Below are 25,382 nucleotides of genomic sequence, written 5' to 3'. Positions count from 1 at the left end.
AGCTATTTGTTGGCAAACTGTTTACTCTTTTTAAATCAAAATGACAATCAAAAGTTTACATACCCCAGTGCATGACTCAGAATCCAGAAACATCTGTGCAGCACTAGATGAAAGATGCAATGGTCTGTCAGAAGCCCAGAAACTCACTCACCTTTTATACACACATTAATTACAAACAGGTCACAGGTGAGGATTGGAACCTTGATTAGCCTTTCAAACCTGTTTGTGTCAACTTTTGTGCATGTTATCAGATCAAAGTCACTGGGGTATGTAAACCTTTTGTCATTTTGATTTAAAAAGAGTAAACACAGTTGTTTGCCAATAAATAGCTTCACACAACCATTAAGCATGAGTGGAAGAAAGGTTTTTGTGTTATCATTCTCATATTCTCTGAAGAATGTCCAAGAAATCAAATTCTCCCAGGGTATGTAAACTTATGAGCACGACTGTGTGTGTATATATATATATATATATATATATATATATATGCCCCCACAGTTGACACTGTAAGCAAGTCACAATTTCTCGGTAATTGTTGGTCCAAAGCTAGGATTTTGGCAAAATGAGGGCATCATCCGGTGTATTTACATTAATTGCTGGTCGTTATGACTTAAGTGCACACAAATGCTTATTTTAAAAAACTATTTAAAACAAATTTTACCCTTTTCTGCCAGAAACTGTCGATGGTCAAGGCTTTGTCCTGCCACAACGTTCACCTCTTTCCGGGCACTAAATGAAGCAAGCTTGAACTTGCAATGGACGCCGCCAGTCAGTCCTGGAACTCTCTGGACACCATCAGACCTTTCATATTAAATAGTTTTATTTATATTGCAAATCAATGTACACAGGGATAATATAGGCCAGAAGATCAACTATAAAAGCTTTGAGACAACAAATGAAACAAGTCATGGGTATCAACAATGTTGGACCGTAACCTTCCAGTACGTAAGTCTTACTCAGCATTTTGTCAGAAAACGCATTCTATTCAACACCTGGCAAAACACACGCACACAAAATGATTGCCCTCCAATGTCATGTATTTACTGCATGTCTGTTGTTCTTTGTTTTGTTGTGAGTACATTTTAAGTGTTTTTTTCCCATGCTTGCACATAACTCTAGGCTCTAAAATGCATCCTTCGGTGAATCGACAGAATATTTGAATTTAAATAGTTGTCAAGTGTCAATCATATCTGAAGATTCCCAATCAACTGTGCCGCAGCATTTTAGTGTGCTGCACAAATTAACCAGCTCCACTTACTTGGTCGGAAAGGATTATTTACACAAATAATAATAATCTTTGTTCTTCTTCTATACCAGTGATTAAACACAAAAAAGTAAGTAAATGACCTTTTTCCAAACTGCTAAAATGGACAACATGGCGTCTCCTCGCCAAGGACAGTACCTACAGTCACGACGTGTCTTGAGTCGCATTCTTGAAGGTAAAAATGTTCATCTCACTCCAAAAAGTTGCTGACAAATGTTGGAGAGAATGCTAAGAATGAAAAGAAGATGAAATGACTGGCAAAATAAGAAAAAAAGCACAAATTCATTGAAGGCAAACGAGCAGAAAGCCAACAGCGTGTAGACCAATGGCGTCGCAGAGGGATGTTGGCGACGTGGTCGTGTGGGGGATGTCAGACTGAGGGCTATTGGAGGAAATCACGCTTCTATCTACTCGGTTCGGAGAGGAAGAAGCGGCAGAGGCGGAGCTTCCAGCCTGTCGGAGGACGTAGACATCGACGTGGACGTCACCTCAGTCTTTTCGTACTTTCCTCTTTCTCACCGCTTGTTTGTTGCTTTCCACGCCATCGCCGCCTCCTTCAGCCTGTGTAAGATTGTCAGCATTGTAAGCAGTAAAGATCATGTCGCCAAGATGGCAATTATTGAGTAGGGCTGTGCGACATAACTTTTTCACTTCCGATATGATAACGTCATTGGAGCCTTGAGCATTGGTCGATATAGATAATTAGGCCTGGGACAATAACAAATTTTGCTGGATGAATACAGGTATATTGCTATCATACCAACTACTGCCGATAAACAATATTATTGTCAGCATTATTTTGCGAATTTTCAGATATACAAATCTTAATTTAGGATGTCAAATCAAGTACAATTAACAAGCTGCACGGACAGATAATTTCACTAGTTTTTAGTATTTTTTTCCTACACTATTGTCATTTTATTTAACATTTTTGAGACCAAACTTAGCACTAACGAAATCAAAATATAATGTTGTGGGCTGTCTTCAAATAGTCAGATCCTTAGAATCGAATCTTTGACTATCAACTTCACAGTCAATTCATCTGATATTAAATCAACTGCGTTCATCATATCTTGTGTATATCAGCAAAAGAGACTTGTATGCTTTCAATTTCGGCTGCACCAGAGAGCAATCGCTGCTTTGTGGTGTGATGTCACGTGTCGAAATTAAACAACTAGCTGTATTTTGGACTCCCACATCTCTTACTATATAAATTAAATTTGTCTGCACACAATAATATTTTCCGAATATTTTTGGGAGGATGTTTGGGGGACGTGACCGAGGCTTGTCGGGACAAAGGATTCACCGCCTCGCCCCTGAGGTGTCGCGCTTCTTTTGCAAAGATAATGACCCTTCCGCTGGTTCACATATGAAAACTTTATGAATTGTATTTCATTTCAAGTTTGGTGTCTCTTTGTACTGCTTGAACGTTGAGAACCTCACAAACTGTGGTTAGCCTTTTTTTGAAGGTGGAAAAAGTCGCAAGCAAGATCTTTTTTGTTCACTTAACTTAAAAACGGTATTATTTTACATCTATAGTTAAATAACTTTAGATCGATTCACTATATAAAAGACATGTGACGTTACTCACACTTAGTGATCAGTCAGTATACACTGACTGGCGATTAGCGAGGCTCTGTTGCTGTCTCGCTTTGTGGATGACTGGATTACTGGCAAGAGGATTCACTCATTCGTTTAATTCTGCAATTGAATAAACACGCTCAGATGCTATAAGCAATGCACAGAGTGAAACATATTTCACCCTTGTTTGAAAGCGAAGAATGAAGAAAACAAACACACTAACATGGCAATTTATTGTTAAATCAGTATGTTTTTTTTCATTTATTGTGAGATTAATTACCTTATTGATTATCGGCATAATCATACCTTATACTGATCTGATATGAGAAATCATAAACACTTATTTTGTAGTGTGCAATGTTAGAAAAGGTTTGATCAAGTGAAATTATTCCAACAGAGAATAATGGTTAGGTATGGATAACACTAACCTATTATTAACTGTCTGAAATGGGCTTGTTTTTGGTGACACCAATTGGTCACAATATTTCATTAGGTTGATGACGACGTATCCATTTGAATAATGCGTACACGTTTGTTACTGGATACTTTCTAATGCGCTTCTGCCTTGAAGACTTTGCTATGACCACATGTAAGTAATCAATCAGTAATCAATCAATCAATCTGTTTACTTATTTAGCCCTAAGTCCTGAGTGTCTCAAAGGGCTGCACAAGCCACAACGACATCCTCGGCTCAGATCCCACATCAGGGCAAATATGCAACTGTAATGATTTGATACTTGTTTATATTGAAATATGTGCTGTTTAGACTGCAATATTTCGGCCTAGGCAGATAGTAAGTCAATAATTGAACGATAACTGAAAATGAAGTCAATAACTTTGCAGGCCTCGATAAATTGTTCTGTCCGTGTGTGTTTGTTTTGTTGGTCTCTTGCTTCAAACAGAGAAAGCCGTCTCCCGCTGTGCATCGCTCTCAGCCCCTGAAATAGTTTATTTAACAGTACAAATAACTGAACACATTGAGCTCTCTTTTAGTCATCCACAATCTTTGTCTCAATCGGCGGACAGCAGGACTTCTAGCTTACAGGATGCAGGGATATCACATCCCTACTCGCTAGTGAGAAGTGTTGCATAGTAACAAAAATTAAGAGGAAAAAAATATGATTAAAAATCCAAATGTCCCCGAGTGGAAATATTTCAGCTTCAAACCGGATGAGCCCATCAACACGGACAAACAAGATATAATGCCGTGATAGCAACAACAACAAAAAAAGACAACCCCACCTAGTTTTTCCAACGTGGTAAAGAAATGCATTTTAAGGTTGTCAATATTTATTTGTTACATTTTTGCTTACAGATTCATCAATTTTTTGTTAATTTAGCATAACCAAGTTATTTACCTTCCAATAACAGTACATTGTTAAAAAAAAATCTACAGTAATAAGAAATATAAGTTAATTTCCTTTTTAATTAGTTATTTGTATTATTATTCTGATTACATTAATGTGTAATTTGGTCACAAAATAATGCTGACAATATTGTTTATCGGCAATAGTTTGTTGGACAAAATATCATCCAGCAAAATTTGTCATCGGCCTGAGCCGAGCAATATTGTTAAAGTAAGCACTCATATGTCTAGCTTGACTAAAAAACAAGAAAATACCTAACTTGTGTGCTTATTAGGACATTTAGATGTTAACTGGCTGTCCAGCTTTGCAGAAGTCAAAGGAGATTTACACAGAAGCCTGATAAAAAGACAAAATGTGTGTGCTTATTAGAGGACATTTAGACGTTAACTGGCTGTCCAGCTTTGCAGAAGTCAAGGGAGATTTACATGGAAGACTAACATTAGTTTTTTTGCAGATACGGGACCGATATCCAATATCAATATTGGATGGGGACACCCCTATATTCCTACTCTAGATATGTGGTGCTTATTGGAGGACATTTAGACGTAAACTGGCTGTCCAGCTTTGCAGAAGTCAAGGGAGATTTACATGGAAGACTAACATTACTTTTTTTGCAGGTACGGGACCAATATCAATATTGGATGGGGACACCACTATATTCAGAATCAGAATCAGAAATACTCCTAACTCCAGATATGTGAAAAGAAGTGCGTGGGAGTGTGATGATGTTTTAACACAGGAGGCCAACACATTCATGTCAGTTCAATAAGCTAATTACCTCAACTTCCAATCTTCTCTCAGAAGTTTTGCTTTCCTCATCTTCGTCATCTTCCTCCTGCTCCTCGCCATTAATATTTTCAGCGTCCAGCTCAGCATGGTCTCCTGTTAAATTGGTAGCATCAACGTCATCCTCTGCTTCTTCTGCAGTTGATAAATACAATTAGTTTGTTGACGTCAATGACAAGCAACAATTGTAGATGTGTTTTTTCGAGCTCACCTGCTTCACTTTCTGCAGACTCGGCATCTTTGACATCTTTGTCTGCTTCTTCAGCCTTTTCTTCATCCTCTTCCTCCTCCCCCTCTTGCTCCTCTTCTTCTACATCAGCTTGTGGCACATCCACTTTCTTGTACACATAGTCGTCAGCTTTCTGTGGCATGAAAATAACATTTGGTTTGAATAGTGACGATGTGCAGAGACAGAAAAAAAACATTAGGGTTCACCTTTGGCCAGCAGAAGAGCACAACAAGTCCTAGAGGCAGACCCACTGTCAAGATGTAGACCACCCAAAGCCATGGCCGCTCCTCAGCTGCCATCATCAGCTGAGCAAACATCCCTGGCTGATGGGAAGACAGTCAATGACATGAGTGTTTATGAGGCCTTCCAGGAAATAAATTGTATAAATGCATGCACTGTGTTTTAACATTTTTTTTTATTAAATACATTGTTATTGTTAATACATCGCATATTATAAAAAACAAACACTATGATGGGTCAAATGGGACACAATTAAATAAATACAAGTAATGCTTCATTAATTATAATTATAATTAAATGCATAAATTATATTTGTAAGTGCTTGTCAGCATTCACACAATTAGCTATTAAATGTGAATGGTTGACCTCATTAATTTATTTTATGTAAAAAAACCATGTAATTATTTAATCATTTAATGAATCTTTATTAGTGATTTCATGATTAAATTATTTTATAAACCTGTATAAAATAAATTAAGTTGTGAAATATTCAAATCATGAAATAATTCATTAAATTGTGTAATTGTATATATTAAATAAATGACACAATTATCAGCACATTTGTATATTTAATTCCAATTATAATGACATACAGTACAGGCCAAACATTTGGACACACCTTCTCATGCAATGCATTTTCTTTATTTTCATGACTATTTAGATTGTAGATTGTCACTGAAGGCTTTAAAACTATGAATGAACACATGTGGAGTTATGTACTTAACAAAAAAAAAGGTAAAATAACTGAAAACATGTTTTATATTGTAGTTTCTTCAAAATTGCCACCCTTTGCTCTGATTACTGTTTTGCACACTCTTGGCATTCTCTCAATGAGCTTCAAGAGGTGAAACCTGAAAGGTTTTTCACTTCACAGGTGTCATAGTTTTGATGCCTTCAGTGACAATCTACAATGTAAATAGTCATGAAAATGAAAAAAAATGCATTGAAATGAGGTGTCCAAACTTTTGGCCTGTACTGTATACATACATACACACACACAATATTATATACGGTATGTACACACGTCTACAGTATAGGGACTTCACATCTACCCGACTACACATCAACTTCACATCTATTCTGTCGGCAACACGTCCACCATACGTCCACTTCACGTCGACCCTATATCGGCAACACATCCGCCGTATGGTTGGTAAGCTACAACCTTTGGACTACAACTGAATAAAAACGGCGGACTGGCGCAAAATATATACTAAGCTATCTGCTAACGTACAATTAAAACAAAATGCGTCAATTAAGTATCAAAATCCAAACGGCTCCTTTGGAGCAAGTTTGGAAGAAAGCATAATTGTTTCATAAATGTTTCTGCCATGCCTCCATCGTTTTATTTCACATTTTCGGGACTTATTGGGATCCCAAATACACAAAAACAAGTACAAGCAGGTAAGAAAAGTTGGTTTTGCGTAACCCCTTACTGCCTACCATACCATACCGTGCATCCAGAAAGTATTTACAGCGCTTCACTTTTTCCACAATCCAAAAGGTAATAAATAAATTTTTTGTTCCCAAAATTCAACAGACAATACCCCATAATGACAATGTGAAAAGGTTTGATTTTATCTTTCCCTCTATACTGGCTCGTCTCCAAGTTCCTGCCGCTGAAAAACATCCCCACAGCATGATGCTGCCACCACCACGCTTTACTGTTGGGATAGTATTGGCTTGGTGATGATTGGTTTTCTTCAAGCATGATGCCTGTCATTCACACCAAAGAGTTTAATCTCTGTTTCATCAGACCAGAAAATGGTGTTTCTCATGGTCAGTCTTTTAGGTGCATTTTAGCACCCTTTTTTAATTAAGAAATTGTTTCCGTCTGGCTACTATCATACAGGCCTGATCATACCAGAGATGGTTGTCCTTATGGAAGATTCTCCTTTCTCCACAAAGGAATGCTGACAGAGTGACCATCAGGTTTTTGGTCATCCCCAACTAGACTAAGATGATTGCAGCAAGGTAAAGAGACAACCAGGATGAAAACCAAAGCTTCCCATTGAACATTAGAGGTGCTGCAAAGAGGAATGGGCGAAATTGCCTAAAGATAGGTGTGCCAAGCTTGTGGTATCGTATTCAAAAATACTTGAGGCTGTAATTGCTGCCTAAGGTGCATCACCAAAGCATTGAGCAGGCTCAATGCTGTGAATACAAATTTCAAAAAATATATATAAATTAGAAAAACAAAATTTAAAACAACTTTTAACATTGCCATTATGGCAATACTACTATTGTTTGTAGAATTTTGAGGACAAAATGATTTTATTCCATTTTGGAATAAGGCTGTAACTTAACAAAATGTGGAACATTTTTAGCGCTGTGAATACTTTCTGGATGCACTGTGGCTCATGGTTATATAGTCGCTAGTAGAAATAGATGACAAATTTAGTCATGAGGTTAAAACGTGATTCTGAAGTGAAACGTTTTGTGGCCCAGCTTCACTCTGACTACTTCCAGTAGCCCTCAGGTAAACTGAGTTTGAGACTCCTGCCCTAATACAATACAGTAGTATCTCAGTTTTCATGGGCCCTGGTGATAGTATAATTCAGTTTTATGCACTTTTTTTTTTACTGAAAATATGTTTTCTATCACTGTCTAGGTTAAAGTATGATTTTTTGTACAATAAAACAGCTATCCTATCCCTCACTACTCAATGCCAACAAGAGTCTTCAATACACTTATGTTAATTGTTATAATGTAATGTTGTACATTTTATTCAACATTTTAGTTTCCTGCATGTAAAACTCTAATTAATCTCTATAAAAAGTGTTTTGTGTTTACCTTTTTGGGTGGTTGGAATGGATTCATTAGATTTACATTATGTCCTAGAAGACAAACCTGTTTCCATTTTCATAATGATTTGGTTTTTAGCAGACCCTTTGGAATTGATTATTACACAAACTGAGGGGGCACTGTGCTAATCAACACTGACCTCGTTAGCGCTGGCCACAAGTTTCTTCAGGCCCCAGCTGTCAGAGGCCCAGCGGTCGGACACGTCCTTGTGAGAAGTGATGATAAAGTTGTCGAAATAAATATCTGAAGTCATAGACCACAATTCCAAGCCCACGGCTTTAAAAGGGGTCATCCTGAATGGTTGAAGGTCCTCAAAATATTCCGGGTTGTTGATTTTACGAGGCTTCCAAACCCCCTGTGGAGAAAGAAATGCATGGAATATAAAAGTCAGGCCCGAAAGGAACCATTAACTTGAATATCTACAATGTAATACAGTGGAAAACGTTTTGTCGACATCATGGGACTGGCTGATTTAACGTGGACATGATCTTTTGTTGACATAACTGAAACTAGAAATGTTTTGCACATTTGTAACTTTGTCCAGAGAATTAAGAAAAATGGTTGACATAGATTGTGTTTTCATGTTTTATACTGCAATTATTTGTATGTCTTGACTAAAATTACTTTTGTACATGCGCAAATCGGGATGTGTACCAAAACTCAGTGCCATCCAACATAAACAGTGGTAACAGTGGCAAAAATAAGTGGATATCAGTGCTTCAATGCTTAGGTCAAGACCCTGGAAAGTTTGTTTGTACTTCAATTCAAGAGATGCTGATTCAGCCACCCGCAAAAAGTGCTTCAAAAGGATATTGTAGAAGTAACGCCCTATTTTTCGCAATTAAATAGCAAACACTGTTGTAATGCGCGTCTAACATTGACAATTGTGTATCAACGCTCAATTTCTGCTCCAGTTGTGCGGAAAGTAATGTAGCGTCCCAACAGTGGCACTGATGCTCTTTTTAAACTTTATAGCTGACCTTAACACGCTAATAGCGTATTTTAAACTCAAGACACATTTCTCAGTTGCGCTGCAAGAGAAAACTTCCACCATTCATGCTCATGGTTAGGTGCATTCATCAACAGTACAATACAGTAGACGTGTTGCCGACGTAAGGTAGACGTGTTGTCGACATACGGTAGACGTGTTGCCGACGTGCGCTAGATGTGTAGCCGACGTGCGCTGGACTTGTTGCTGACATGACATGACGATGTGTAGTCAACATGCGGTAGACGTGTCGCAATACTGTAGACCTGTATTCGACATATGGTAGACGTGTTGTCGGTGTACGGTAGACATATCACCATACTGAAGACGTGTGGCCAACATAGGGTAAATGTAAGTCGATGTGTAGTCAACATGCAGCAAGTGTCGCAATACTGTAGATCTGTAGCCGACATATTGTAGACATGTTGCCGACATACAGTAGACGTGTACAAATGTCCCCATACTGTAGACCTGTTGTTGACATACTGTAGACCTGTTGTCGACAGACGTGTCATAGACAGATGTAATATCTACAGACAAAATAAAATCAGGTCGAAGGTTTTGGTTACCTGATAGTTGAGGTTGTCCACCAGTGGGGCTTTCCACTTGCCCTTGTATCGAGGGTTATTGATCATAGGTCGCTTCCATGGCCCACAGCCTGGCGTAGCCTCACAGGCGGGGTTCGGTATCTGTGGAGCCTCCCATTCCCCATCCATCTCCACATCCCTGCACATACAGGAGAGTTTTCAGGCTTAACTGTTCATCTGTATAAATATTAGACTAGATTTCTCAGGGCATTCAGTTGATTGCAACTGGACTGTTTGGTTAGTCTGAGAAGACGTTTTGCCCTAGATTGGTCAGACCAGACCAATCAGTCTATGAGCATGAACTGATGAAGTCTACTTGGATGAGAGGCGTTTGAAACGTCTTCTCAGACAAACCAAACAGTTCAGTTGCAATCTTCTCAGACAAACCAAACAGTCCAGTTGCAATCGATTGAATGCTCTGAGAATACAATGACCTGGATAAATGAGAACATCCATTGACATATTAGACTGGTTGTGTTGGAAATGTGCCCATGATTTATTTACCAGTCTTCTGGCTTCTCAGCATTTGGATCAGAGATAAATTCAAGTTCTTCTTCCAGCCAGCCATCTGGCTGCACTGCATCTGGGTCTTCAATCTTGGCAGGCGCATCCTCATCCCTAAAATCAAAGTTTTGCATGACAGATCTATATTTAAAGATAAGTTGTTTGAAAAACATGTCCTGTCTACAAGTGTGGCAGTTGCAATCACCAGTCATCTGGCTTGGCAGCCTCAGGATCAGGGATCTTGGCCCTCTCATCCCAGTCTTGCGGCTTGGTATCATTTGGATCATCAATCTCTTTGGGTGGGTTGACTGGAGGGACCACATCTTGAAGCAGGGTGCCACTGCTCACGCTGGATTGGTCAACGAACATTTCATAGCTGTTGTCTGGTTTGAGGACTGGCCACAGTGGAAACAAGTATAATTGACACATGTGTGTGCAAGATTGGCTATACAGACCTTTAGTAGGATTCATCAAATACCAAATGTGGTATCAGACCAATACTGTACAAGTGTGATGGGATCAACATGTTTCTGTATCTATTTTCACCAATGTATTACCTTGTATTCTTCACACGGTTGTTGATACCGCAGTGTTTCCCATACATTTTATTTGTGGCTGATTGCCACAAATACATTTGTAAATGTAGCTTGTTGCTACAACGCCGCAAAATAGGTGGCGGCATGCATCGGAACTCTAGCACTCTCTCTCTTCAAAACTGCAACTATGCAACCGCCTTTGTAATTATTATTTTAATTAAATTTAGATCCCCACATAAATTTGGCACTACATGTTCGCCCTCACTCATAAACACATACCAAGACTCTGTGCATGAATGTAGCTTGTCGTTCCAAATTCGTACAGTAAATGGCAATGAAATCTGCTTCATAACACACCTCATACCCACCTGATCTGCCGGTGAATAAGACACAGCAGGCATCAGTGTCACCAACTTTGTGACTTCATTACTTATTGAGTATTCAGGCCACACTGAATTCTCAAAAAAGAAAGCCGCCCCAAATCTAAACTTTTTCTTGTCTTATTGGAGACAAGAAAACACACATTGCTCTTCTCAACAAGCAGCGTGTGCTGTTGTGTGCCCCTCCAACCTCCCAAGCACTCACAGGTGGCTTCGTCTTGACGTAAAAAAAAACAAAAGCAGCAACGGAAAAAAGCTAATTTTATATTTCTAATAGTCTTGTCAAACAATTAACATTTTTAATCATATTATTTAAAGGGTTGCTGTGGATGAATTTTGATTAATCACTAATCACTTAAATATTTATTTTAAGTCCATATTAATGCGGTTTCATTTTGAGACTCGACAGGGATGAATGGGATATTTATAGTATGAACTTGGCGTGTTTGTTAAACACTTTTAAACCTTTTTTTTTCTTGGTATGGCATCACGGTAGTGGCAGCTAGTTGCAGGAACTCTGTGCCCTTGTGTCCCTTTTTGTCTACTTTTATGTTTTCCTCTTGTTTTTCCCCCTTTCTGTGAGCTCTTGGGATATGCTTCAAGGAGGCTTTTGGCCATGGCTCGGTTGTTTACATTCTTGACAACGTTCTTCCCACCAGAGTCCGTGTGAAGAGATCGTTTGTTCTAGTGGCGATGCGGAGGGGAAAGGGCTGCGGAACAGGCCTTGAGCATCGGGACCTGTTTGTCAGAGTTTGGCACGGTGGGCGGGTTCACTCTCTCTTCAGCGGGACAGATGGGCTTGTGTTGAACACTTGGTCTACCTGGGCAGGTTCTTGCTCATCTGCGCCGACCGGATGTTTGCAGGGGGCTAGTGGGCAGCCTGGGACGGTGTCTGCTCTTTCACTTTGTTGGTCTGTTCGTCTCTCGCTGCCTAGCGGACAATGGCGTGGAGCATTGCGGAGGCCACCACAGTGTATGTGGATTTTATAATGGTGTTTTTGTTTTTTCATTAGTCTATGCGTGGTGGAGTCGTATGTGGATAACATGTAAAAAATTGTTTTTTGTTTCTCATTCATGGTTTTATGTATGTAGAAATGGCACCGCTGAGGGGGAGTAGGTTACATCTACATCTTGCCATGTTTTTGCCTTGTTATTTGTGGACTTTTAAGTCTGCATGGTTTTGGATGTTCGCGTGAAAGAGTGGCATCAGATCACAGTAGTCACAGTAGCTCCTGCGAGTTTCATTATTTTACAATTAAGCTACTGTGTCAAACACTTCTTTTTTGTCTAATTTTCACATCTAATAAAAAGTAGTCTTTTTTATAAAAACATTAAGGTTGTGGTAGGGCTGGGTGATATCCGCGATATATCGCGGGTTTGTCTCTGTGCGATATAGAAAATGACTATCGTGATATTCTAGTATTCGTTCTCACGCAGTTGCTTTTAGCTGCGGATATTACACTACAGGCTCTTCCCACTCTTTCTTTTCTCTCCTTCTCACAGACAGCGAGCGCACCTTCTTACATACGTCACATACGTATACGCTAGAGATGCGCGGATAGGCAAATATTTCATCCGCAACCGCATCAGAAAGTCGTCAACCATCCGCCATCCACCCGATGTAACGTTTGATCAGAACTGCATCCGCCCGCCATCCGCCCGGTATATCTAATATAGACGATGCAAGGCATTAGTGAGGCACCTGCCAACTACTCCGGTTTTCCCGTAATTCGTACGGTTTTCATCAACCTATTCCGGGTTACGGGTGCAGTGATAAAAAATACGGTTTTTCATTAATTAAATAAAAAAAAGGGTGAAAACTACGCGAATTGCACCTTGTGCAGACAAGATTTTTCGATCGGACACGGAGGAATTAGCGATGTAAAAGACCACTTTGGGACAAAAAAACACAAGTCTAATGCCGTTGCTAGCGATACAAGTGGAAAACTTTCAACGTTTTTCGTCGCCCAAACAGATTCTTTGGATGTGATAAATGCCGAAGTTTTATTTACGGAGGCAATAATTGAGCATGGACTTCCAATCGCACTGGCTGATCACACGGGACAGTTACATGTTTGTAATGCAACCTTTAAAAATCATTACGCGGTGATCGCGGTCCCAAAAATAAACTTTTCTTGCATGATAATGTCCAGAAAAATTCGCTTTATATTACTATAGAGTCCTTTTAACGAATGAGTTTGATGGTTTATCACAAACCTTAAATGAAAGAAGTCCTTTCTTCTCCTGCACGCGCTTTGGCCTTGCCTCGTGTTTGGTGCGCAATCCTGTCGGCTGTATTTCACAGCACGACATACTGTTAAAAGTGTTTATACTATTTATGCTTTCAAGTCCAAGTTGAAGAAATCTTGTTAAATGTTGACAGCATAACTACCAAAATACAGAAGTATGTCCTTAATATTTTTGCAGTGCTATTTCTGTTGAAAAGTTCAAATGATTACATTAGAGATGTGATGTGCCACTTTTCAAGTGTCTGTTGGCTTAAATTAATTTTCATTAATTTTTCATATTTTGAATTCTTTTGAAAGGCTTACAAAAAAACTACATTTGAATTGTAATTCCATGCTATTGACAGGACTATTAATTTTAATGAAGTTAGCTTACCATGTTTACAGTATGATAATTGAAGTTAGCTTACAGAATAAACATGTCAATCAACCCATATGATTTTTGCTGTAATATTTTTGTTTTGAAAAGTCACTGTGACTGATAGAAAAGTGATGGTTTTAGCAACATTTTAACCTGTCTGAATGCTAATAATCATTTTGCGTCGGGGGGCGAAGCCCTGAACCCTCCACCAGGACTTTGTCCTGGACCTACCGGGGCCTGCGGCCCTTGGACCCTGGCTACTAGGTTTTTCTGATTTCAAAAGTTGGCAGGTATGGTGAGGTTATAAAGCTTTTGCCTGTTAAAGAAAGGAGACTGATCCAATGCAGCACAGTCTTTCGCGTGCCACGCTGTCACGACCCAGACGCACATCAGTGCGCAATCATATGGGAGCCGCGCTGAGCGCACCTCCAAGCGCGTCTCGCTGCCGGCGACGGCCAGGTATGGGCCCGACGCTCCAGCGCCATCCATTTTCAGGGCTAGTTGATTCGGCAGGTGGGTTGTTACACACTCCTTAGCGGGTTCCGACTTCCATGGCCACCGTCCTGCTCTCTATATAAACCAGGGTGAGCCCCACCCCTTTCGTGAGCGCACTGCGCGCGGAGTGACCCCTGTTACGCGCCCCCGGCAACAGGGGTGGCGGGCAGGTAAGCTGCGCGGGCGGAGCGCGCGGAGTGACCCATGTTACGAGCCCCCGGCCACGGGGGTGACGGGCAGGTAAGCTGCTTACCTGCTGCGCGTGACGCCGGCCGCGGCGAAGGCGGACGAGGCGGGGTGTCGGTGCGGTGGGCGCGGTAGTGACCCTGGACGTGCGTCGGGCCCTTCTCGCGGATCGCCTCAGCTACGGCTCCCGGTGGGGCCCTCTCGGGGGAAGGGGCCTCGGTCCCGGACCCCGGCGAGGCGTCCCTTCTCCGCTCCGTAAAAGTGTCCATCTCTTTTCTTTTTTCTTCTTCTGTTGTGGCATATGCAGCAGGTGCCTGCTCGTTTTTCGTATGTGGGTAACAACATTTAACTATGTATATATATTTCCGAATTGGTTTAATTGCCACCCGCAAAAAAAAAAAAAAAAAAAAAAAAAAAAAAAAATCTAATTAATCCGCCCGACCCGACCCGCACGCGGATAAAATCTTATTTTTTTAAATTTCATCCGCCCGATCCGCGGATAATCCGCGGACTCCGCGGTTGTGCCCGCAAACCGCGCATCTCTAGTATACGCCCTCGCGCAGCAGAGAGGTAGAAGCATGGGTAATGTTAGCTGTGATGCTAGCGGAGTGGTGCGAGTGGTAATACGAGAGAAAGATGGTGTGAATCTGGTAACAAATGAAGGAATAATTAATTCCCAAGAAAACCGCAGGGTGTCCATCGTCTGGGGGTGGTTTGGCTTCAAGTGGGAATATGTCGAACAAACAACTGGCGGTGGTTTGGCTTCAAGTGGGAATATGTCGAACAGACAACCGTAATTTGTCAAGTGTGGGGAAAAAGCATTGCTACAAAAAGTAGCATTACTGCTAATATGTAGCATCATTTGAAAAGTCTCACCTGCTAGAGAAGAGTGCTTACTCCGCATGTCAACATCTCCGTTTGGTGACACACGCCCACACCATCAAAATGCCAAGGCAAACATTTCCAGATCAACACCGTATGAAAAAAATAGTCTCCAACAAAAGAGATAACATCCGCAGGAACCTACCACATAGCGAAGGACATACACTATTTGATTTCCTATTAAGCAGCTAATTTTTATTTGACACTTATTGACATAACTTGTGTGTCATCATGTACAAAAGTGCACTTTATTTGTTTTAAACTATTGTAGTGGCGTTCTGTACAAAAAGTGCACTTTAATTTAGTCTTGTTTTGATGTCATCTTAGAGACATCATGCACAAAAGTGCACAAATAGCTTGTTTTAAAATGACTGACAATTTTGCACTTTGTTTTGGAAATGACACTAATGTTTGTGCCACTGCTTAATAACTGTTTAATAAATACAGTTTTGGTCAATTGACTTAGTTGTGATTTCCCTCTCTGCATGAAAGTTTAAATAAGCATATATTAATGCAGTATGAACGAGAATGTTTTAATGTGGACACATAGAATCATCATACTGCTGTGATTATATGTATCAAGTGTTCATTCAAGGCTAAGGCAAAATATCGAGATATATATCGTGTATCGCGATATGGCCTAAAAATATCGAGATATTAAAAAAAGGCCATATCGCCCAGCCCTATGTTGTGGTATTGTAATATTTAAAAATTTAAATAAAATAATTAGGTGAAAAGAACTTCCTTAAGAGTGTATGTAATACTTATGCCAGAGACAGTTTTTGTACTCTAACTCCCAACGAGAGGACCAACATGCTTTTTGGTGTCTTCCATATGGACGCTACTTGAACAAAACATACCAAAATGGGGACAGCGTGGCTCGGCCGGTAGAGCGGCCGTGCCAGCAACTTGAGGGTTCTAGGTTCGATACCAGCTTCCACCATCCGAGTCATATCCGTTGTGTCCTCTTTGGGCAAGACACTTCACCCTTGCTCCTGATGGCTCGTGGTTAAGGTCTTGAATGGCAGCTCCCGCCATTAGTGTGTGAATGTGTGTATGTATGGGTGAATGTGGAAATAGTGTTAAAGTGCTTTGACTACCTTCAAGGTAGAAAAGCGCTATGCAAGCTTAATCCATTTAAAAGCGCTATGGGATTTTGAGTCATTCTGCGCTGAAGATTATCTAATTATGTAAATAAATAACAGATTAATAAGTGATAGATTAATCCATATTAAAGCATTAGTTTTGACTTGGTCTCAAAATAATACCTAACTTTGCAGCATCCCATACCCGTTTTTTGTTGTATTTTCAAAAGCACTATGTATTTTTTACATGCAATGGTACCACATTTGCAAAATATTTGACTACGGTCAAACCTAAAGTGTAGAGGTGAGTCTTCTTGTCTGTGTAGAACTTCTTGAGGTCCACATCAGGTCGCTTGGCATGCTTTTCCTCCAAATCTTTATTTAAGGGATTCTGATGATTGAATATAAAGTGCAGCTTGTAGTCCTCGCCACACTTGTCAGGTCCAAACATGATGGTGTAGGGTGTACGATCGTGGAATTGTTCCTACAAGGCCATAAGGAAAAATCTGTATTGGTAATATGTAGGATTACCGGTAATAACCATGTCAATATTAGCCAGGATGTACAACAATTCTTGTCTGATGCATGCAACATTTCACACCATACATATAAAACCTGACAAGTAAATATACATACCAGATTGACATCCCCAGTGTCTGACAGCAGTTTAACATAGGCACCGCCACAGTCAATCCCATCCTGGAAATTAACTTCATATCTGTAAGACACAAATGTATCACTTCCACTTAGGGAGGTAACGATATTGTAAATATCGCGGTATTTCGGTTTCAAAATGCTAGCAATAATGCCGTGGTATGTGATGGTATCAAACAAGAACTTTTAAGTAGTTTTTTTCTGGCGCTATTAAATGGGCTGGTCTGAGAAGTAAACTACATTTCTCATGATTGCTTGCGCAGTGCCAGCGAGCAGAACGAAGAACTTCCTGCGAAGTTTAAATTTGTGAAATTGACATATTTTGGTTTTATGGTAAACACAAAAACCATAGAGAAAACCTGATGTTGGAAACTCTCGTCAGTCTGATGAATGAGCACAGTTATTTCCTGTTTGCATAAATCATCATGTGGGAGCACAGACATGCAAATAACACGGCACACTGCGACTTCTACGACGAGAATTGCAAGTGATAAGCCACTTGATGAACCGTCACCCGGAAAATATCCTTGATGTGAACCAAGAAGCCAGTGAGGTCAAACATCAACTTGTGAGGTACGGTATTTCCATTAGTAAAAGTGAACTTGTCACTTAACCGCCTAATTATCAGCATTCTTCTAACTAATATAAAAATGTCCACTGCAGAGGACAATGTTTCTCAGGAAGTAAAAAGTTGAAAGATAGTAAACTGAACATTGTTTTAAACTTGTTAAACTGTATGTTTACATTGTAACTTTAAAGACACTTAACTAAAGTTACTTGAAACACTATGTGCTCCTGCAGTATTATTTGCACTTAAAAATACTTGTTTGTAGAAATAAATATGATTAAAACATTTGTGCATTATGTTTGTGTTCAATTACAGTAAATGTGTTTATCCTTAACTTTCCTACCACTTTATTTTACACACTGACATTTTTAGCAAGCCTTTAATTGTTTTCACAATACCACAATATTACTGTACCGAGATGTGATAATGTTACATCTCCATTTCTCATTTATTTTGCCGTGTGGAGATACACGTTTACTTAGATGAAAACCGAAGAAATTATAATTTGTGTCAACATGCGTGCAGGTGTGTACTCACTGTACAACGAGAGGTTCATTTGCAAAGATGAAGGGCTTGTCTAGCATGGCGGAAATGGCGTGATGCTTGGCCCGGGACTTAAGCACGAGGCCTTGGTCTCCTGGAACCTTGTTCACCTTCAGCTGCTCTACTGCCCATTTACCTACATGAAGCGCACAGATAAAATCTACAGGTCATCTTCAAGGCACAATGGCTCCAACACATCTTTATTTGTAGAAGAAACAAACAAACCATCATATTTGGCGATGTCATCGTCTGCATCCCCCTTCACTGTTTTTGACAGCTGCCATCTAAGGAGACAATTAACACACACTTTGCCCCTTTGTTTTAATTAATTACACTGTAAACTTTCCCAATGTTTCTTTTTTTTCCCAGTTCTGGTTTTAGAAGTTTTTCCGTGACCAGATGTGGGTTCAGATCAGGGGATGTTGTTGTGGTTTGTGCAGCCCTTTGAGGCACTTGTGATTGAGGGCAATATAAATGAATTGTGATTGATTGGATTTTATAATTACTTATTTCTTGTAAAATTATTTAATGTTAATGTCTTCAAAAGCGTCCAATAGGAACCGAAAGTTGCTGATTTTGAGAAAGAAACTTTGTGGTCTAAATAGTCTGTAAATATATTGTTAAGTTGACAATACTAATCCATCCTGCTACATCCTCTTATTAGGGTAGGCGTATCAAGCTAAATTTCCATACCAAGGTGGGTATTGGTACTAACATGATGGGAGCTACACTTTTGTTGATTGAGTCCATCAAATTTCTAGATTTTCCTCAGAACTTTTTCAACCGCAGCGCGCATGTCTCGCTCCCTTTGCACCTCTTCCCCCCTTTCTGCTCTGACTTTTTTTTCCCAAAAAATATCTACATGTTATGGAAGTCGTATTTATTGTTCTGCTGCCATTTTGTTTCATTGTTGTACTTTTTATTTTGCAGTAGGAACTACATTCTGTAACAATTATAAGTAAGGAATGTGGAATTATTTTATACTATTGTTTATTTGGGATTTGTTAGTAAAAACACTTTTATATGCATACAATTGTAATTGCTGCCAAAGATACATTAACAAAGTATTGAGCAAAGTATGTGCATACTAATGTACATGTGATTTTGTTTTTTTTTGTTTTTTTATTTGTAATAAATTAGCAAAAAAATCTAATAAACTTTTTCCACAAAACCATTTTGGATTTAGGCTGTAAAATAACAAAATGTGGAAAATGTGTGGCGCTGTGAATACTTTCTGAATGCACTAAAATAAATAATAAGTTGCGCGGGGGCTAGAGCCTCCCAATTGTCACAATTATATGTTAAACGTTTTGTATAACGTATTGATTGATTGGCTTTCTTGACTGTCAATAGGAAAGACTTAGTTTATCCCACAATGGGGAAATTATGTGGTTGCAGTTCAGATACAAAAAGGACACATAAGATAAGGTAGAAACACATGAAAGGGCATAAAAAACATCAAAGGGCACAGAGCTGATACAACCAGCTGCTACTTCAGCGGTGCCATTTCTACGTTGCACCATTATCTAATTATCCTCCATGTAAGTGCTCATGTAAGGGCTGATTTTTAATATAATTTAGCCATCATTATACATGTAATATATTATTTTATTGTTTTAATATAATTTAGCCAGCATTATACAAGTAATATATAATTTTATTGATTTACAATATAACACACACCTCATTGAAGATGTAATGCACCAATATTGATGCACAGATAGTAGAAAGGCAGCTTAATGTGTGTCAAGACACACCCAGAAATAGCGTCATTTATCCATAACTTTTAGAGCGATGTTGCTCTATAAAAAAAAGCATTGTCTACTCTACGCTAAAAACAAGAAACAATTCAAACTTATACAAACCATAAACACACTTCTGATACATCTTTAATTTCTTTATGAATATTTTACACTAAATGTTAAATATAATTCATCCTCCTTGATACTATTTAAAGTCGCTAACATCATTGGCCAAATTTCCTGAGAGAGTAAGAACACTTTTTAACTGTGCTACAAACCATCTTGTGCCGAATGGCGGTACAGTTGTTGCTCTCAGTCAAGCACAAGAAAAGGGCGAGACAACTCCCAAGCAAAGATTAACGCAATTTAAAAAAACATAACACGCTAAAAAATCACTGTAATTAATTGATCAGAATTAAAACGATCATCTGTGGAAGAAATCAAATCAAATCAAATCAACTTTATTTATAGAGCACATTTAAAATTTACCACAGGGGTAGCCAAAGTGCTGTACAATGAGCAGGTTAAAAGATAAAACGAGTACCGAGCAAACACAACACAACACAAACAGAACACGATAAAAAATAAATAATTAAAATAGAATTAATAAAAACATAAAAACATAAAAACAGGATCACAGCAGGTGTATTATGGGGCGCCATTGCAGGATGGATATCACTCAGTGTTAAAAGCCATGGAATAAAAGTATGTTTTTAAGAGAGATTTAAAAACAGGAAGAGAGGAGGCTTGTCTAACACTCAGGGGTAGGTCGTTCCAGAGCTTGGGAGCAGCAACGGCGAAAGCTCTGTCACCTCTAAGCTTCAGCCTTGTGTCAGGGACCGTCAACAGCAGCTGATCGGCTGATCTTAAGGATCGGGTGGGGCAGTAAGGCTGAAGGAGGTCGGAGAGATAGGTTGGCGCGAGGTTGTTTAGACATTTAAAAACAAATAAAAGGAGTTTAAAATGTATTCGGTAACGCACAGGGAGCCAGTGAAGGGACGCTAAAATAGGGGTGATGTGCTCACGTCTGCGGGTCTGTGTTAGCAGACGAGCAGCAGAGTTCTGCACGAGCTGCAGGCGGGCGAGGGAGGCCTGGCTAATGCCTACATACAGGGCATTACAGTAATCAAGACGAGTCGAGATAAAAGCGTGGATTAATTTCTCAAGATCATGTCTTGATAGAAGCGGTTTCACTTTCGCTATTTGGCGTAATTGATAAAAGCTTTTTTGAACGACGCTGCTGATTTGTTTTTCGAATTTAAAATCTGAGTCAAACTTTACCCCCAGGTTTGTGACAGAGTCGCTGAGATACGGGGTCAGAGTGCCGAGGTCAACGTTGGGGGAGGGAGAGCGACTTGGACCGAACAACATAACTTCTGTTTTATCTTCATTTAGGCTCAGGAAGTTAGCTGAAAGCCAGACTTTGATGTCGTGCAGGCAGTCAATAAGACGTTGAACCGTGTTATTTTGTGCCATGGGAAAATAAATCTGGCAATCATCGGCATAAAAATGAAATGCAATACTGTACTTCCTAAAAATAGAACCAAGGGGGAGAAGGTAAAGCGCAAATAAAATTGGGGCAAGGATTGAGCCCTGGGGGACCCCATGTGGTAAAGGAGCTGTGGACGACATAAAACTGTCTACTTTTACACAAAAACTCCTGTCGGTTAGGTACGACCGGAACCAGTTGAGGGCGGCGCCCTTAATGCCCACACAGTTCTCAAGACGAGTGATTAAGGTGGCGTGGTCGACGGTGTCGAACGCAGCAGACAGATCTAAAAGCACCAGGACAACATATTTACCAGAATCAGTGGACAGGAGGATATCGTTAAAAACTTTTAGAAGCGCTGACTCTGTGCTGTGGAGGGCTTTAAAACCGGACTGGAACAGCTCAGTGATACCATTATCCTCTAAGAAGGGCAGCAACTGACTGTAGACAACCTTCTCTAATATTTTGGAAATGTATGGAAGATTAGAGATAGGTCTGAAGTTAGAGAGGAGAGAGGGGTCGAGGCTGGGTTTTTTAAGTAGAGGTCGTACCACTGCATGTTTAAACTCTACTGGAACTATTCCAGAAGAGAGGCTACTATTGATAATGTTAAGGACACTTGATCCAATAGTAGCAAGTACCTCCTTAAACAGGCGAGGTGGGAGGGCATCTGCAGGAGAACCAGAGGGCTTCATATGACTAACTGTGTCACTTAAAAAAGAAAAGGACACCGGCTCAAACTGATGGAAAACAGAAGAGAAATGCAGGGGAACAGAAGGGTCATATGAAGGCTGAGATAGACTGGCTCTACTTGACACAATTTTGTCAGTGAAAAAATGGAGACAATTTTCACAGAATTCAAAAGAAGCATCAAAACCAGCAGATTTGGGAGCATCAATGACAGTGTTAATAGTTTTAAACAGAACTCTGGGGTTGTTACAGTTAGAAGATATAATCTGAGATAGATATATATTCATTTCTGCTTTTACAGTCATCTGAAAGGAAAACAGGCTTTCTTTAAAAATGCCATAGAGATAGGTCTGAAGTTAGAGAGGAGAGAGGGGTCGAGGCTGGGTTTTTTAAGTAGAGGTCGTACCACTGCATGTTTAAACTCTACTGGAACTATTCCAGAAGAGAGGCTACTATTGATAATGTTAAGGACACTTGATCCAATAGTAGCAAGTACCTCCTTAAACAGGCGAGGTGGGAGGGCATCTGCAGGAGAACCAGAGGGCTTCATATGACTAACTGTGTCACTTAAAAAAGAAAAGGACACCGGCTCAAACTGATGGAAAACAGAAGAGAAATGCAGGGGAACAGAAGGGTCATATGAAGGCTGAGATAGACTGGCTCTACTTGACACAATTTTGTCAGTGAAAAAATGGAGACAATTTTCACAGAATTCAAAAGAAGCATCAAAACCAGCAGATTTGGGAGCATCAATGACAGTGTTAATAGTTTTAAACAGAACTCTGGGGTTGTTACAGTTAGAAGATATAATCTGAGATAGATATATATTCATTTCTGCTTTTACAGTCATCTGAAAGGAAAACAGGCTTTCTTTAAAAATGCCAAAGGACACATGCAGCCTGTCTTTTTTCCATTTTCTCTCTGCTCTTCTACATACGCGCCTGGCAGCCCGAGTGACGTCATTCAACCAGGGTTGAGGCGTGGCTTTAGCGCGGCGGCATTTGAAAGGCGCGATCGTGTCCAGTGTTTGTAAACAGATAGAGTTGAACCCAGAAACCAACTCTTCAGTATTCAGACACACAGATGCTGCAGAATTATCATCACAAAGAGTCGAAAAAATAGAGAACCGAGCAGGAGACGAAGAATTAAACATGCGAGAGCGTTGGGGCGGTGCGCACAATTTAACTGGACACTGCGTGGCAATATCAAACAGGATCGGCATGTGATCAGAGAACACAGCGTCGCAAATGTCCAAATTAAAAACACACAAACCATACGAGAGCACTAAATCGAGTGTATGCCCGCGTTCATGTGTAGAACCACACACAGACTGTACAAAGTTAAATGAGTCGATTATATTCAGGAAGCTCCTGGAAAGCGGCTCATCTGGACAGCAGGTGTGAATATTAAAATCACCCACAATAAGGACACGATCATATTTGGGCAGGATTTGGCTAATTCTGATTAAGCGTCCTAGGGTAGCACACCAAAAATGGGATCCTCTGTTTTGCATTCAAGTCACAAACATACCTGCCAAGTGAGCCATCGTCGAAGGTCTCTGCAAAGTAAACGTCTCCAGTGGGCACAGGTGTCTTGTACGTTACCTGTGAAGCAAAACAAAGTATTTAACAGCACATTTCCTTCCTTAAGTGCAGTAAATTGAACTATCTCCCAAGTATTGTACTGTACTCACTTGAAATACTTTGTCACTAGCTGGAATTTTCTGTTCGTCTTCATCAAAACCAGTTGCTTTATCCTCTTCCTCCTCATCAGTGATTAAAGCCTCCATGTCCTCCTCGTCTAAGCCAATTTCTTCACTGACATCTGATTGTTCACCATTGGCCTGCTCATGGGCTGTTACTACTGCCACAGCCAGGAAGTAGAGGAGCAGCATCCGCCACATCGAGCGCCTGATATGCATCTTCAAATAAAGTGTTTCTTTTTATAGAGCTGTGCGGGCATAAACAATTTAAATAGCAAAGGTGCAGAAAATGATGGCGGTATGGGAGAATGGTCACACAAAAAAAGCGGTGTGACATCACATGATCAAATAAAGCGACCTTTGTTCTCTTATATCACACATGTCCTTGAAAATGAGTGGCCTTTATCATGATGTATCCATTAGGGTGAGCACACTTAATAAAATGAAATGACTTTTAAGGACACTGCATAGACAATTTGTTTCTCGAAATCAATAGCAAACAATTTAATGTCTTAAAATTGCATTTGAACAAGTTTAAATAATTAAAAAGCATTTGCAAGTGTTTAACAGGCATCAAAGCAATTATAGTTTCTTAATTTCTTCCATCAATCAATCAATTTATTTATGTAGCCCTTAATCACAAGTGTCTCAAAGGGCTGCACAAGCCACAACGACATCCTCGGCTCAGATTCTACATCAGGGCAAGAAAAAAACTCAACCCAATGGGAACGATGCCAACACTTGGAAGGGACGGCAGATGTGGGGACCCCACCCCCTGGGTGACCGGTGCAACGGTTGCCGAGTGGATACAGTTAATAATCTGAGTTCAACATTTATCGACCTATTATTTCTTGAGAAAGAAAAAGGCTACGGATGTATAACATTATTAGATTTTGAGTTCACAAAGTTTTCACGCTTGCTGGAACACTCCAATTTAGTGGAAGCACCCCTGGACATCAAGGAATTGAACCTGCACCGTCTGTACGAAAGGCAGTAGTGTGTACTAACAAATGACAAAGGCCGAAGTGGAGTTTGGTCAGTGACAACTTGTCAATCATAAACACAATGCGACACATGATCTGCAGGAAACCAAACAGATGCTCAGTCAACCTTAGACGCAACGCACACTTTGTAAATGAGTCGGAGCATTTAGACAACTGGAGGCGCCGAGAGCAGTCCATTAACATTTGTAAATCCTAAAAACTAAATTAACATTTGGAAAACATTTAGTGTGAATGCTTGACTTTGAGCATTTTCCTTAAAGAGTATTTTATGTGATGTTTGTAAGAAGTCGCAGTTAGTGTGAATGCTTGACTTTGAGCATTTCCCTTAAAGAGTATTTTATGTGATGTTTGAAAGAAGTCGCGATGCCAGACGTACGGGAATTTTCCCATGATTATTTCACTCTCTGCATGATGTATCAATTCCAAAATCCTCATAATGTACGATAATTACCAAACGCACTCGTGAGC

At 39.9% G+C, this 25,382-nt stretch overlaps 1 protein-coding gene across 4 annotated transcripts in view; it reads right to left on the bottom strand.

Annotated features, from left to right (window-relative positions):
- Nucleotides 1-802: 802 nt before the first annotated feature.
- clgn (calmegin) overlaps nucleotides 803-25,382 on the bottom strand; it is a 31,699-nt gene continuing 7,119 nt past the window's right edge. For 2 of the 4 annotated variants that reach the window (XM_061977097.1, XM_061977094.1), the window contains exons 2-15: nucleotides 23,902-24,129; nucleotides 23,739-23,812; nucleotides 18,513-18,571; nucleotides 18,282-18,423; nucleotides 17,159-17,240; nucleotides 16,814-17,006; nucleotides 10,557-10,746; nucleotides 10,352-10,465; nucleotides 9,830-9,986; nucleotides 8,412-8,627; nucleotides 5,434-5,550; nucleotides 5,210-5,360; nucleotides 4,991-5,133; nucleotides 803-1,825 (exon numbers count right to left, since the gene is read on the bottom strand). In XM_061977097.1, coding sequence (XP_061833081.1) covers nucleotides 1,754-1,825; nucleotides 4,991-5,133; nucleotides 5,210-5,360; nucleotides 5,434-5,550; nucleotides 8,412-8,627; nucleotides 9,830-9,986; nucleotides 10,352-10,465; nucleotides 10,557-10,746; nucleotides 16,814-17,006; nucleotides 17,159-17,240; nucleotides 18,282-18,423; nucleotides 18,513-18,571; nucleotides 23,739-23,812; nucleotides 23,902-24,129 — 1,938 coding nt within the window. In that variant the 3' untranslated portion in view covers nucleotides 803-1,753. Of the gene's footprint in view, nucleotides 1,826-4,990; nucleotides 5,134-5,209; nucleotides 5,361-5,433; nucleotides 5,551-8,411; nucleotides 8,628-9,829; nucleotides 9,987-10,351; nucleotides 10,466-10,556; nucleotides 10,747-16,813; nucleotides 17,007-17,158; nucleotides 17,241-18,281; nucleotides 18,424-18,512; nucleotides 18,572-23,738; nucleotides 23,813-23,901; nucleotides 24,159-25,382 lie in introns of all 4 variants that reach the window. The other 2 variants (XM_061977095.1, XM_061977096.1) reach the window with 2 other exon arrangements.

The sequence above is a fragment of the Nerophis lumbriciformis genome, linkage group LG16, assembly GCF_033978685.3.
Source record: "Nerophis lumbriciformis linkage group LG16, RoL_Nlum_v2.1, whole genome shotgun sequence".
NCBI lineage: Eukaryota > Metazoa > Chordata > Actinopteri > Syngnathiformes > Syngnathidae > Nerophis > Nerophis lumbriciformis.
Note: the sequence above shows the minus strand (reverse complement) of the source record. Positions and strands in the feature narration are given on the sequence as shown.